Source organism: Falco punctatus (assembly GCF_963210335.1).
Source record: "Falco punctatus genome assembly, chromosome: 5".
NCBI lineage: Eukaryota > Metazoa > Chordata > Aves > Falconiformes > Falconidae > Falco > Falco punctatus.
In genome coordinates this window covers 90122209-90137209 of record NC_137584.1, presented here as the reverse complement: position 1 = coordinate 90137209, position 15001 = coordinate 90122209, and the positions used below count along the sequence as shown (strand labels likewise).

General features: G+C 48.9%; 1 protein-coding gene across 1 annotated transcript; it reads right to left on the bottom strand.

Moving 5' to 3' along the window:
• Positions 1-3146: 3146 nt before the first annotated feature.
• On the bottom strand, positions 3147-14938 carry LOC308064294 (uncharacterized protein). Its single transcript, XM_080388537.1, has 10 exons — positions 14922-14938; positions 13877-13915; positions 12552-12638; positions 10480-10591; positions 9728-9872; positions 8547-8660; positions 7829-7973; positions 6447-6595; positions 5800-5939; positions 3147-4594 (listed from the first exon to the last, which is right to left on the bottom strand). Exons 4-10 carry the CDS (start codon positions 10583-10585, stop codon positions 4473-4475), a joined length of 921 nt encoding a protein of 306 aa, XP_080244663.1. The 5' UTR covers positions 10586-10591; positions 12552-12638; positions 13877-13915; positions 14922-14938; the 3' UTR covers positions 3147-4472.
• Positions 14939-15001: the final 63 nt, after the last annotated feature.

Sequence of the window (15001 nt, the reverse complement as noted above, 5' to 3'; positions counted from 1 at the left end):
TGCAGATGGAAAGCAATCCTGCTTTGCAACATGACGCAACATCTCTTCTCTCCAGCGGGCTCAGTTTTATTTATTTATTATTCCATTTCATAGATGCTTTAATATAAAGTAATTAGTACTGAGGGTTTTAGTACTCAATTAGTCAAGCCGAGAACAAATTAGGTCACAACACAATGTCTCCTCTGCCTGGGTGCTCTGGTTTTCGGGAGCCCGGCAGGAAAGGCTGTGCTGTGGAGCCAGGAGGATGGTGAGGAAAGCGCTGTGCCCTGGGGCTGTGGGCAGGCTGGTCTCTGGGGACCCTGCCCAGAGCACCGAATGCCCCCTCGAAGGAAAGCCTGCCCTGGTCCCAGCACCCAAATCAGCTGCTCTCACGGTGGCTGAGGAGGAGCTGGCTGAGCCCTAACCCAAGAAGTGAGGCATGTTTTTCTCTGGAAGCCACATGGGCTTTAATGAGAGCCTGCTCCAGGGCCTCACAACCCTATTTTTTCTAAAAAAATTCCTTTTGAATTAACACATTTGCTCTCTCTGTTCAAATGCATATTTGTCCTGACCCACAACTTCTTTCATGCAACATTCTTCTGAACCAGATTTTCCCAGGAACCTTTTTTTACTGAAAACAACTCTCTTGTAGCATCAGCAGCACCCAGCCCAGCTGATGCAGCCCTCTGGAGTAAATATTGCTGAACTGATGGGTCATCCTCAGATGCAGGCAGCCAGGCACAGAGCAGGGGCTGTCCCCAGCCAGGAGAAGGAGGCATCCCCAAGCACCCCTGCATTCAGCACTGGGGTGGTCCATCCATCACCTTGCTTGTCGCTATGCCCCCATTTAGCCACAGAGCAAATCCCTTCAGAGGGTGACAAGTATAAACCTAGTTTTTGGTATTAGAAAGCAAAGTATGTTGTCATGTCCTGGGTACCACATCATGCCTGGCTTTGCCAGCCCCATCCATCTTCCAGCCCCCCAGGGAGTTGAGGAAGCCCAGGCGACCCGGGTGGCATCCTGGGCTGGGCTATGAGACACCTGAGCATTTGCCAGGGCCCTGGATTGCCTTTTCAGAAATGACAATAATTTTTCAAGCTTTGGGTTTTTAAGGCCACCAGCTTTCCAAGAAATTTTAATCTGGTAAAATTCACCCAAATCCTATAATCACTCATGGAAACAAATGCTGGACTGATTATTTTTTGCTAAGAAGCTGGCAGGCTTCCAGCTTCATGAAATGCAGCTTTGCTGAAACTAAAAAAAAAATCTCTTGTGGGCAAAACTACGTATCAGTGTGTTTTGAAAACAAATGAAAACCAAACATTTCAGGAAAAAAGACAAAATGAAATAAAAAAAATCTTTATAAATAGCTTCAAGGCTATCTTTAGCCCCAAGGCTGGAAGAGGAAGGTTCACATTTATTTTTCATCTGTTTCTCTCCACCCCAGCTAAAAGAAAAGGGGGCAGGGGGAGTATTTTTAGGCTCCTGTTCCAGCTGCAGATGTGAGGAAAGCCACTTTCCCTAAAGCTGGCCGGAGTTCTGTGTGCTGGGACAGCTATGGGAACCTATGCCTGCCCCAGCTCCGGGGAGACAGTGCTTGGGGGGTGGCCTTTGGGGACCAGGAGCTTATTTATGGGTGGCCAAACAGGTGCTGGGGTTAGCTCAACATAATCATTTGGGGGCAGTTGTCAGGGAGGTCTGCAAAAGATTAACTGTGCGCTGCTGCAGTACCTCATCACTGCTCAGCAAAAAGCCTTTAAGCCTCTTCTGGCTGCTGGCTCCCCTGCACCACGTGTGAGGTGGCCGGGGACAGGGGCTCACACACCTCCTTGCCTGAGCTGCTCAGCTCTGGGGTGCACAGGTGGGCAAGGAGACATCTTGCTTCCTGATGCCAATGCTCTTCTCCAAACCTTTCCCAAACTCTTAATAACCTCCTGGACGCACAAGGACCAGAACTGCACACAGCCCTCAAGATGTGGGTGCACAGCAGCTTTAGAGAGGGGCGAGGGTATTCTCAATTTTAATCTTTTCCTAACCACCCCCGAGATACAATTTGCCTTTGCTGCTGCCACATGTGGAAATACTGGGGTGGGACTGGCTACCATAGCTCCAAGCTCTTGCATCCAAGTGGCAGGGACCAGCTCAGAGCACACCACTCGAAAGGTGACACGCAGCCTGGTTTTCCCCTTAGGCATCCTTTGGTACATGCCCACAATGTTATTTATTCATCATTTGCACTGCCCACCTTTGGTTTCCTAAGAGCTTTTTGCAATTCCTCAGTCAGCCTTCTCCTTTAGCGTCCTAAATAATCGTCCATCATTGAATTGCCTCTTGGGTTTTAATGACTACATTAGCCAGCCTAGGCTTAATGACACGTGCCCCCAGCAACCTCTCTTCCTGGAGAAAAACATCCCTTCTATTTCCCAGCTTCAATCACCTACGATGTCTTTTATGCCATAGTTCTTCAGCTTTTTAGGGGCCAGCGGCCACATAAAAGAAGTTCGTTTTACCTATGTGTTTTCCGAGTACTTTGGAGAACTCAGAGTAGGAGACATGACTTCCCTCTACAGAAGCCCTATTGACTTTCCGAAGCTAATTAATACATTAATTGTGTCATGTGGTATATAGTTCCTCATCATTTGGCCAGCACAGACACAGCAAAAGCCCTGAAGGCTTTGCTTAACCTCCTGTGGAAGGGCCGTGCAGACGCCCTGGTCCAGAAGCTCTTCCTTGGGAGAATGACAAACCTTCCAGAGCTTCCTGCACATCAGAGGCTGTCCAGCCTCACACCAACTGCCCACCCCACCTGGACCCCTTAATCCACACGCCAGGGGATTTAATACCGCTGTATTAAAGGCAGCAGCTTACAGGGAAGCTGCTGGGAGTTTACTAGCTGGGCCCTTGGGACGCAGAGCTTATAAAATGGAAGTTTAATGAACAGGGTGCTGGGCAGAGGAGTTTAAGTCGTACATAGGAATGTGCATCGTCCAAGTCTTCACCTCCAAGGTTGATGAAGGCGTGATGGGTGAGAGAAGCTGTACCCAGGAGCATCCCAGGGCAGGGGGGCAGCTGGCTCAAGCAAGGGACCAGAGTCACCACGGAGCCCAGGGGACAAGTGAAAGAGAAGCTAGGACAGTTGCACTAGATCTACAGAGTTAGTAGAGAAGTGGTGGAATTAGCTGATTTATCTGAAAAGAAAACACACCGGAGTGACAAAAATTACATTAGACTGATTTTTGCTCTTTAAGTGTAAACAATAGCATGTGTTATTTTAGAAAAAATTACCTTTGTAATAGTATTGAAAAATATTCAGCATCTGAATGCGCCTGTCATGTAGAGACACTGTCCAGACACCAGTGAGGCACCATCACCTCTTAGGTAGGCACAGGAACAGAGGCAGTGGCCCAACAACTCAGTCAATCTGCTTTTAAGCTTCCTAACACCAGCTCAGAAGCAGTGAAGCCACATGAGAAAGCGCTGATCCAGGATGAACTCGCCCTACCGGTTCAAATTATTATTATTATTTTTTTTAAATTCAACAAGTTTCCTTTGAAGCAGCAGGCTTTACCCCAGATCAGGTATCACCTCACCTGTACACCCAGCCTCCTGCCAGAGCAGCTACAAAGCCTGCCCAGCTGGAGGCACGCAGCCAGCGCAAGCTGCTGGCCCTGCACAGCCAGGGAAAGGCAGCCCAGCGCTCCCATCTGGCCCAGATCCTGTCTGATCCCAGGTGGAGCAGGAACAGCACAAAGCTGTGTTACTGTGGGTCCACAGGGGTGCTGACAGTGACCAACTTCACTCAGAATGTCAGGGAAAACCAGGGCAGAGACTCAGATACCTTACTGCATGCTGAAAAGCAAACATGTCTTCGGTTTCTGAAGCTACAACAAGCTGGAAGAGGTTTGAGGGCTTGCAATTGTCAGAATTATTCAGTGTCTCCTCTTCTCCCCCTTGGACATCAAGCATCAAAGCTGACACCACGAAGGTAGAGCCCCAGAGCTGTGGTACCTGCTCCCATCACAAAGAGAAGCAGGAATGGGAGCAGCCCCTGCCTGCAGATGGGCTCACGCCGCCGGGGCTTGCCGGTACCTAGCACTCGGTGGCCAAGGCAGCGCCGGACCAACGGCTCACCTTCACCCCTGGGGACAGCTCACTGACAGCTACACTCCAAGATAAATAAACTCTCCAGGATAGAATACGAACATCTGTTCACACAAGCCTGCCCAGCGGCTGTTGAGAGCCCATCCCTGCGCTGGTCCAGAATCAAACCTAATGCAGGAGGGTGCAGAGTCAAGGTGGGGCTGCGAGGAGCTAATCTAAAGGAACATGGCTTGTAGACGCAAGCCATCCGCATTTACAATGGAAAGAAATAGAGAAAAGCACAAGGGAATCAATACTGGAAGGAAGGACCAGCATACACCTAATTATTCCCTCCCCCCCCACCCCCCCACCCCCCGCCCTTTGAAGTATCTGTCACATTACACCAGAGGTCTCAGGCCACTGTGCCTGATGGGTCTGGGGTTTCTGATGCTTCCAGTGGTCTCCGACAGTGTCTGCACGTGACTAGTCCCAGCCGAACAGCAAAGATCAAGCAAGTCATTGCCAGCAGGACAACTAGAAAAGAAACACAGAATGTGTCAGCACAACATCAGGGTTGTATTTCAGAGTCCAGACTTTCACTGGTATCCAAACTCACCTGATGCTTCCAGGTCAAGGGATGTCTAAAAGGGGGGTGGTGGTGGTGCTTTTTCTTGGAGTGTGTTATTATTTTTTTTATGAAGAATCATGCATGAGTTTGAGAAAACCACATTCTTGCCCTACCAGTCAAACAAGCCGGAGCACTTAGAATGAAGTTTTGCTGGCAAAAACATACCTCCTGGAGGAACACAGCTGCCTACCGGGGATCACACATACCCTCAGCATTCCTGGTGGCCGCAACCATCAGGTGATGGGTCTCCAGTGCCCTCAGACCCCTGACAGACAAGCTCTGCTGGGTCCTGGTTGGGTGCTTTTAGGCACCGCCAGGCTCCAGCTGCCCTTACAGCAAAAGGGAATGCATACTGGAGTGGTCGCAATGGTGGTGCCAGCCTAAAAATTAACTTTAGCCACTTGTATGTGGCAGCAGGAAGGCTGAAGGGTGGGAACTTGCTCCCTCCCGCCGGCCCTGAGGCAAGGGTAGGCATCTCAAAGTGCTGCAGCAGGATTCACACAGCTCGGTCCCTTTCATGCCAGCTACTCATGATGGTACAGCTTGCACCAGACTGTGACTGTTCAGTATTCGGATGGATTAAGCCCTTTTACAATGGGTGACTGCACTCTGCTACAGTGGCCTGCAGCAACCAAATAATCCCAGGAAAACTTGTTAAGGCTAGCCCGAGCTCTGCATAGGAAAGCAGCACGCGCAGCGTTTTGCTTTGTGAAATTTAGATGCAACCCCTGCTTGGGTCAGAAACGGATGCACTACTGTCTCCAATACAGATCCCAAATAACGTAGGGCAAATGGAAATCCACAGCCTCTATCCCAGCACTGCCTCAGATGGAGCTACCAGCAGAGGATCCAGGTAGATGATGGAGAATCACAGGGCAAACCCATTGCACCGGGAAGCGAACCTGGGGCAACGCAGGGTTTAAACCCAGTCCCAGCACTCGTGGACAGTGATTTCTGCCCTACTCTGCTCTGCAAAGTGAATACCTTCTAATGAATCCCTAGTTCTGCTTTTTATAAATAACACTACAAGAGGTAATTCTGTCTTTCTGCCCCTCATACACAGGGAAGATGTGGCCTTTTACAGGAGTTGGAACCAGTCCAAGAGATTCACCTATAAAAATGCCATTCGTCGTTGGGGATGACAATGAGAAGTTCTTGCACGTGCTGCCAGTCAGAGCTATTATGACCACTGGGTAGATTGTCAGGTTATAGTGGACGTACTTGTCAAGAAAGAAGTTTTCTAGATAAAACCTGTGAAGAAAACAAGTGACCAAAGTAAGCATTTTCTCTGTGTATTCTCCCCCCCACCCTGGAAAGTTTAAGTAAGGAATTGGACAAAGAATGGGTTGGTTTTTTTGCAGGCCAGTTTGTACCCAAATCCAAATTTGTTCATTTACTAAGATTCAGAAGATTAATAAAATAAGTTCTCTAGGGTAAGTTCAGGGAAAGAATAAAGGCACGTTTCGTGTGTGTTCTGTAGGAAGCCCTCACCTGCAAACCTAGGGCAGGCTGGGCTTATTATGCAGGTCCCAGCATCTGTCCCTGGCACGTTGCAGGTGCTTATGGCACTGCTGAGCGTCAGGGAGGAGAAACCTCTGCCCAGGCTCCCTGTTTGTCTGCCATGGATTTTACCAGAGGCCTCTGTACTCAGCGTTGGTGCGGGGACAGCCTAGGAATGAACTGGGGCCGTAGCCAAACCCATTTGAAAGAGGTAGAAGGGGTCTTCCAGGCTTGGTGGGAACCCATGGGGCTGCTTACCATAGTACTAGGCCAAGAGCAAGGATGCTCAGCGAAGCAGTGGCTGCTGTCTCGTGGGACACGTTCCACTTGTAGGTCAACACAACAGCCAGGTTCAGCAGGGTGGCAATGGTGGTCCACGTTGCGTAGAGTGCCAGCCCGTTCTGGACCTGCCACACAGCACAAGATGACAACGGTGGTGAAGGCAATTCCTGCTTGCCTTGTGACCCACAGGTCCTTGGGCAGCAGAGCCAGCCTTCTGGACCTAGCTGCAGGCAGAGTCCCTTAGCATGGGGAGGAGCTGAAGCCTTGGAGTCCCCAAAGTACCCCAGAGATCCATCCCAGTGGTGGCTGCAGAATTCCCTGTACAAAGCCCAGCCACCCCAGCAGGGCTTTGCCCCTTGCACCCAAAACGCCCACTCTGCCTGGCCGCCCAGCCCAGTCGCTGCAGGCTGCTGTGACAGGCAGAGGGAACAGCTTTTTTGCATTCCAACTACCTCCCAGAAAACCTCTTTGCTACACAGAACCTGCCACAGGCAGTAGCAAGGGCTGGAGTCACTCCTGGATGAGCACAGGTAACCCAGCTATTCCCATTCCCCTGTGTACTGGTGCCTCAGGAAACACAATACAAGATGCAGAGAATGGAGCCCACTCCCAGTTTGTGCCAAGAGATGCAGGCTCATTTCCAGCAGGGCTGGTAGGAACTTTTCTGTGCAGAGCCCCCCAGCTTCACAGGCTCCCCCTCTGCTGAAAACCCTCCCAACTCCCTGGATGGGGAAGAAGGGACTGGGGGAGCAGGTTTGAGCTAGGAAAGGGGCACAAGGAGGGAACCAGGGAATGATGGAGCATGACTATGTTTCTCTTATTTCCCCTGTGCAGTTTGCCAAAAACAAACACCCACTCCTCTAAGGGGTAGCAATAAAGCCATTTTCTTCCAAGCTTTGGGAAAACTCAGAAAGGCAGCTGCATTTGAAACCTTGACCAGTGTACACTTCCCCATATAAAGAAATCTATAACTTTTTGTAGTCCTATACCAGGGACATCCCCAGCTACAACAGAAGCCACGCTTAGCAACAGCTTCTCCCTCGATAAGAAATATTCTTTCCACCCCAAACACAAGTCTGGGCTGAAGTTTGCATCCTTTGCCGAAAGCCTCATTCTGTAGCAGCTAGCAAAATGCAGGGATATACCTTGCTCTGGATCATTCCCATGATATCCAGTAGGAAAGAGATGCAACGAAGCCTGTGCTGTGTGCCCCTGCAGCAGGCACAGGTTAGGGCAGAAGTTTTCCCTTACTGATCTCCTGCCATTGAATCTTTCATTCTTGATACCTTCAGCACTGCACAGAGGGTTGTTTTTTTTTTAGCATATACCAACAGCACAGCTTGCCAAATGCCACCTACTAGGACGCGGATGAGCCAGAGCTCAGCTCTGTGACCCTTTGCGAACCAGGAGGAATGGATGCTCAGGGCTCGGTGTGAAATGAAGAGGGAGGCACACGTGGTCAGAGTGAGGGCTGCCAGGAACACCAGGGCTGGGAAGAGGTATCTAGGACAAAGAACATGCACGTACACAAGATAAAACACTTTTCAGTGGTGTCACAATGCCTTCATTCACAGCTTTAGCGTTTAGCCTTTACTGTCTTTAAGTCAATCGGCCTTTAATTAAGGTAATCGCTATGCGTAGCCCTCATTTTGACATACTACTCTTTTACTCTGTTAATCACAAAGCTGTTTTCCCGACTGCAACTGATTTCTTCACCCCTTGACAGTGGTGCTATTAAAAGCCCTTCATGTGACCATGATTAAGCAAACAATCCAAGGCAAGGAGCTTAACTGTATTTATGAAGAGGCATGGCTCCTGTCTTACCTGCGGAGGAAAAATCATGGAAGAACAGCAGCTTCAAGGAGATCTTGGGCTTCAATAACTGACTCACCTCACAGGCAAGATGACAACATGGTGTAAATACCCCAAATTTTTGAAGGCTACCTGTTGCCAAGGCCTGCCGTAGGGTTTTACAGGTATGATTAAGTGTTCACACATAGGGGAATGGGCAAAATGGAGCATTGGGGCAGCCCCAGCAGGAGGGTTGGGAAGCATTTGTAACAAAAGTCCACTTACTCTCGGTCCCACAGGAAAAGCCATCCAACATTGAGGCCATTATTCAGAATCCACACCACATAAAAAGGTATTGGCAGCAAGTCTGGCTTTATGTAGACACATCCAAGTTCATTCCTGCCAGGAAAAAATGGATACAGAGAAAGAAAAAACAATGCCTGCATTGACTAAACTTCCCTGGACTCATTTTCCTCATGCTGACAGGGACTCTACATCAGAGTTCAATATTTCAGCTTAAACCAGACTGTTTCTGCTCTGCATCCTTCTGATGCAGAGACGCTGCAGCTTTCCCCATCAGGGTGCTGTCCCACAGTATGGAACTTCTTGCTGGTCTCTGCACCACCATAGATTTAATGGGTACCAAGGGCTGCTCCACAGATGCTGCAAAGCTTGTGCCACTGGTAGCAGTAGCAGTGTCATGGTCATGGGTTTTGGTCCAGCTCCCAGGGGAAAAGGCTTATGGGATCATAGCATGTGTATGTATGTATTGTGTGTGTGCACATACATGTATATGGACTTCGTTACTTCTGGACAAACATATACATCGTTCTTCCCTCAGCCTTCAGTGTTGGCCAGTATCAACTGAGCAACTTCTTATAAGTCACATGAAATCATCAAATGCACGAGACTCAAGCTAAGCAGGTCCCTAGTCCCCCTCGGCAGCAGAGCTGCCATGTCAGTCTATCCCACAGAAGGCAGCACAGGATACTGCAGATACTGCACGGTACTGCGTGCGCAGTTATCAATCCCATAGCCTCAGGAAAAGCTTCAAGCCCGGTTCAGTGACCCGAGACTTCCCAATGTCAGTTCTCTGACAGAATATAAACTCAAAGCATTCGCTCTATAATTAATCGATTTCGCCTCTGTGCATTCTCAACATCTAGAAGCAGGTGAGCGCAGCTACTGGGTAGCTCTGCCAGATGACATGAATCAGTGGAAACCAGACCTCAAGGAACAGTTTGTGTGCTTGGTAACCTGTCCACACGTTAGAGCAGTTCCTGCACCTCCAAACTGCTTCCCAGCTTTGGATGCTGAGCCTCAGATATGCTCCAGCAGCAGAGCTTTGGTGTGCCAGGTCAAGAGGAAGGACAGGGGACTTACTCGGACTAGAAAACCCAGAAAAGTGGGTAAGGCTGAGCTACAGCAGGGAAGAGCCTCATTTATACTGTAAGCAGGGAAAATACCTTCGACAGATCCCTGACAAGGCGTAGAGAAGCCAGGCAAGCTGCCAGGCATAGATGACATTCCAGATGAGGAAAGTCCAACCAGCTGGGGTGAAGTCAGTGTTGTACTTGGCTGAGATGTTTCCAGGGGTTGTCCTGAACAGACCTGCAGTGGATGAATGTTATTGCAGGCAAAAGTGTTACTACATACCAAGGATGGGGAAAGACTGTTTTCCCTCACCCTGCAGTCGTCCACCCCTCAGTGGATCTGAGGGAGACGACAGGATGCCCTAGGTTCAATCAAGCCACGAGCTGCAGTTAGCTTGCCTTTGAACACCTATTACAGGATCACTGTCCCTGTGGGGAACCCTAAGGGCCTTCCCTCTCCTACAGAGCCAGGGAGGAGCACAATACCCATTCCTGACAAATTCAGCTGGGTAGTATCCAACCCAGCACCCCTGCCCTCCTGAAACCCACTGCAGCTGCCTGAACAGCTTCCACCAAGGCAGCGTACACAAAGCCTGTCTTTCACCCTCCGCTGGATCCAGGTTCACCAGGAACAGGACCATTTCTTTGGATTTCAAGGGACTGGGCAGGGCTCAGGCACCTGGCTGTAACACGTGGAAGATGCACCAGCTACCTCCACCTTCCACAGATCAGGGTGTATTTAGAGAAGCAACGAGGTAACAGATCTACCCATCTAAGGCACTTCATATCGTTAAATGATTAATGCATGGAACCCACCTCTAACAAAGACCATTTGCCTGCCTTACCTTTGAATGCCCCAGTGGCATTTCCAGCATTCAGTATCACCATGACTGTGAAAGTAGCCAGAGACAGAAACATCACCAGAATCTTCAGCTTGTGTATAGCATCCATCTTACCCTGCAACAAACCAGAGGTATTGTTTGCCTGTCCTAATGTGTGCCTGGGTTCGTTCCATATCGCAGGGACTGTTTCAGAAATGACATTGTAAATACCCCAGGTTTGACTGCCGACTTTTATTTGTGGTGTTTCCGTAATGACTGAAGAGGCCTTGCCTGAGCTAGGAGCATCTTTCTTTGAACCAGCATCTTCCTGACAACAGTCAGTGCCAGCAGCCCAGAACCAGGGCAAGCAACTGATACTTCCCCAGAACACTCTTCAGCAGCTCAAGGATTTCTTTAGGATCTTTAGTAGTATCTTTGATAGTCTCTCACAGGTTTTTACAGCTGAAAACTCTCCAGATCCATGAAGTTATCCAATGATCTGGGGGAAAACCTGTCTTAGTGCCTCAAATCCTGTTAACGACCTCTACCAGCCCCTACCACTAATGGCTAAAGAACCCCCATCCAAGTTTCAGATGGAAAGCAAACATCTGGGGGGGCTGCCCGGGTTCTGGATGGCCCCGACCCACAGAAGCAGAGCAGCCTTGCCAGGCTGCGGGAATGCTGCGGGAAACCATGGGGTGCCCAGCTAGCCCTGCTCTGCCACCTTCCCTTACCAGCACAGTACAAGAGACGTTGCTCAGGTTTGCCTATGGATGTATTCCAAAGGTTTCAAGGTCTAAATAATAAGTGAGGACGTGTAAAACTTATCTGCCATCACCACCGCAGTTTTACTGAAGCCAGCAGGCCTATCAATTTTGCCCACTTTAATGTTTTCACATTTCCTTCCCAAAGTCTTGGCTTTGCAGCTGAGTGCCTTTTAGTTCAATACAGCTTTTCATTTACATCTCTAATCCTGTAACTCCTACAGAATAATATCTTTTCATGGTGGTATTACCTCCTCGTCTGCTGGCTGCAAATGAGATTTAATGCTTTAGCAGGTCTCAAGAACTTTATAGATTGTAAAAGCTACATACGATGGTTTTTTCAAGGATTGTAAGTAGTGACTTGAGCTCTCTCAAGCTTTCTCCATTAGTCCAGCATTTGCTCTGTCAAGGAAGAATTTTGTGCCACCTATAAGAGTAAGCATATGTGCATGCACACTATAGCAAACAGCTTTATTTCCCCTCGCAGCTCAGCACTTGAGCTGTCTTCTCTATGCAATGGCACTTCAATGCCTTCCAGAGTTGGCAGGAATAACAACCGAGCTGCTCCAAGGCACTCGGCATTGGGCTAAAATTCCAGCTCCCACTTCAGTGCACGGTTTATAGTTCCAGGCTTTGTTCATGGATCAAGCTGCAAGTAGACACTTCACAAGGAAATGGGAGGGGAGGTGCCTTTCTCTGTAAATCCATACAAGCTTTTCCCTTTCCCGTTACATCTACACAGAAAAATCACCCTTTTTCTAAAATTAAAATCCTATGTGAAAGAGCTCATTTAACTCCAGCTATCAAATCCCTATTAGGCTTATGTCAGTCACATCCCAAAACAACGTGTCTTCAACAAATGACTGAAATTCTGAAAAGAAAAATCTACTTGTACTATTAAAGATATAATTTCTGACTCCGGAAATAACTGCCTTGCAGATTTTGGAAAGCCAGGAAAAAGCAGGAGAGGAAACATCACTTGTCCTATTCTTATATCTGTTCCTTGAACACTGCCTTTTGGCCACTCTAAACCAGGACATGGGACTAGTGGATCTCACTGTCAGGCCAAATCTACGTCCTCCTGACAGCCCTGTAATTGAATTCAACACATTTCTGTTTTATTAGCATATTTGGGAGAGACTTGATTACACACTTGGGAGAAGCCCACGCCTGCTTACGGAAGCCCAGGAGGAAAGCTGCCTTTTCAAACCGGTCAGTGATTTCAAGACTGTCTCTCACCTCCTGCCTCCCTCTAATTTATCATCCGCAATATTTCGTTGCCTGCAGTTTCAGCCACAACCACCCTTTAGAGGAATCAGAAATATTACTCACAAAGATCCAGGAGGGCTTTTTGGCAGTGCCTTGCAGCTGTAGTTCAGCTACCACCAGCGCCGGGGAGGCTCTGCCGCTCAGCCTTATCTAAAGAGATTTTATACAACTCGCAGCAGATAAATAACCATGCAATATTTATTAAAAAAAAAAAAGATAATCACAGTAGTTTGGCATGCTTTCCGTCTGAGCCGCAGCCTCCAGTTGGCTGAAGCCTCCCAAAAACAAGCACTTATGCAAGAGAAGCGCGATTACTTAACGAGGGACTTTTATAACAGCTGGAGCAGAGCAACGCACGCTCCCGACTTGCTGGCAGACAATAGCACGTGGGTGCGTGCTCTCGCCTGCTTTGTGCTTCCCAGCTCCACCAGGAGGGAAACCCAGCCCTCCCGTGCCAAAGGCATCGCACAACGGGAGCCAGGGTGGGAGAGGGGACAGCCGGGGCTTGGGGAAGCTGGAGATGCAAGACACGGTGAGCTCTGGGTCCTGTGAGCAATAACAGACCTTCCCACAGCCCCAGAGGGAGCTGGAAGCTGCAGCCCTCTTTTATATTTTTTTATAGCGTTAGATGTTGCAAGACACAAGTAGCTTCTCTTGCACGGCAAGCGCATGTATAGTAATCCTGTGTATTGATACCTCACATCTGTTCCTTGCAGGCTGTGCATACTCCATTGAAAATCCACAAATCTGCCCTCAGGACTAGCCTTTAAGTAATTCCTAACTCTGATGGACTCTAGAAACCCCTGGGAAAACCTTCCCAACATCAGAACCGTCAGGGAAGTATAGGTGATAAAATGACCCCAAACCTGAAGTGCCAAATAGACTTCTATAGGATTATTTTTGTTTCCCCCCAACGAGATTGGGTTCAAGCATATTGCACAAGTAAATTTTTGTTCAGATATAGGAAAGGATCCCGCCCCTCCCTGCAAGCCAGTCCCACGGAGTCAGAGCAGCCACACTGGCTCATCAGTCTCCACCTGCACCTCTCCAGTCTCACCACATCCCCTCTTTTCACTTTATATATTTCCCCCTCAAATGTAAACTGTTACAGCCAACTAAAAATACGCTTCAGCATCAAAATGTCATTTATCTTGTGCAACTGCAGTGCCTACAGGTGGGCAGCCTTGCTGGGCTCTCATCAAACAGTGACAAAGGCAGTGACTAAACAAGCCTCTGGCCTCACCCACTGGAAGCACCATCACTGGGCTGGGGACGGACCCTGCTGGGGCTTCCGAGGAACCTGGGATAGGGGTACAAAGCCGACATGAACTTGGGTTTGCCAGCTGGGAGGTAGGACAGGGCACCCCGCCAGCGCTGTCACTGCCTACCTTATCAGCGTGGGTCTGAGGTCCGCCCTTCGACGGTATCTGGTGGGGAAACCAGCGGCTTACGCGTGATAATTTCACATCAGCCAGACAACGTGTTGTGCCCCACACTGATCACAAACAAAACCTGCTTGTACATAACCAGTTCCCTGAAGAAAACTAAGGCCTGACCTCATGGTTTGGTGGAGTTAGCATCTTTTCCTCCTGTTTTTGTTTTGTGCACCCCCCAGATATGCACGCTGTGACCCCCCCCCCCATCTCCTAGAAGCCACCTTCAAGTTACACGTTTATAAGCACTGTTACACCAAGCACGGGCTGAAATACAAGCCTGACAGATACATCCATAGTATGGCCCTCTACTCCTAGTATATTAACATCCACAATGCACTTTTTTCACACTGGATCACATCTTATTCATGGGCCACTTACGTAGTGTGTATACGCATACAGATGTTTTTATTCAGATAGCCCGAACAACCTCAGCAGAGTATCGGACATTTTCATCCATCAAATGGGTAGTCTGAAATTCATCACTTAGACAGCCATGTTACATACACCTGTTAGGCACAGCTGGCCAGCTAGGTCCGCGCTGACCCAAACCCAGGGTAATTTCTGCACGTGGGAGAACCCATGCACCTTTTTCTGTCCTGTGTTCTTGCTGGTTATTTCTTAATGCATCTGCCCTGTTGCAGCGAGACGGCTGGGAGCGATGCCACCACAGCAGTAGCCTTGTCCTTGCACTGCAGTAAGCCAGGCAGAAGCTCTAAGCCCACATTCTGGGTTTCAAAAGTTCTTTTTTTCAGAATAAATTGTGACACAGGCCTTGGATAAAATATTCAAAATTATTTTATCATGCAGCTTTACAGAAATTCCCTAAAGAATGTTGGTAGGATACAGAGGAATGTACTTAGTGCTTATAAATGTGTTAAAACCCAACAGCCCTTGCTTTGCTGGGCTGCACAGCTCTGCCAGGATGGGACTGCTTGGCACAGCCCCCGCTCGGGGATACCCATGTCAAACGGAGTGAGCGTTTAGGGAAATGCCCTACCTTTCCAGTGTCCCTTCGCCAAAGGGCCTTTCAGACTTCTGTCTTCCACGTGGGAATCTCCATTGAATATCCTCGCTGGC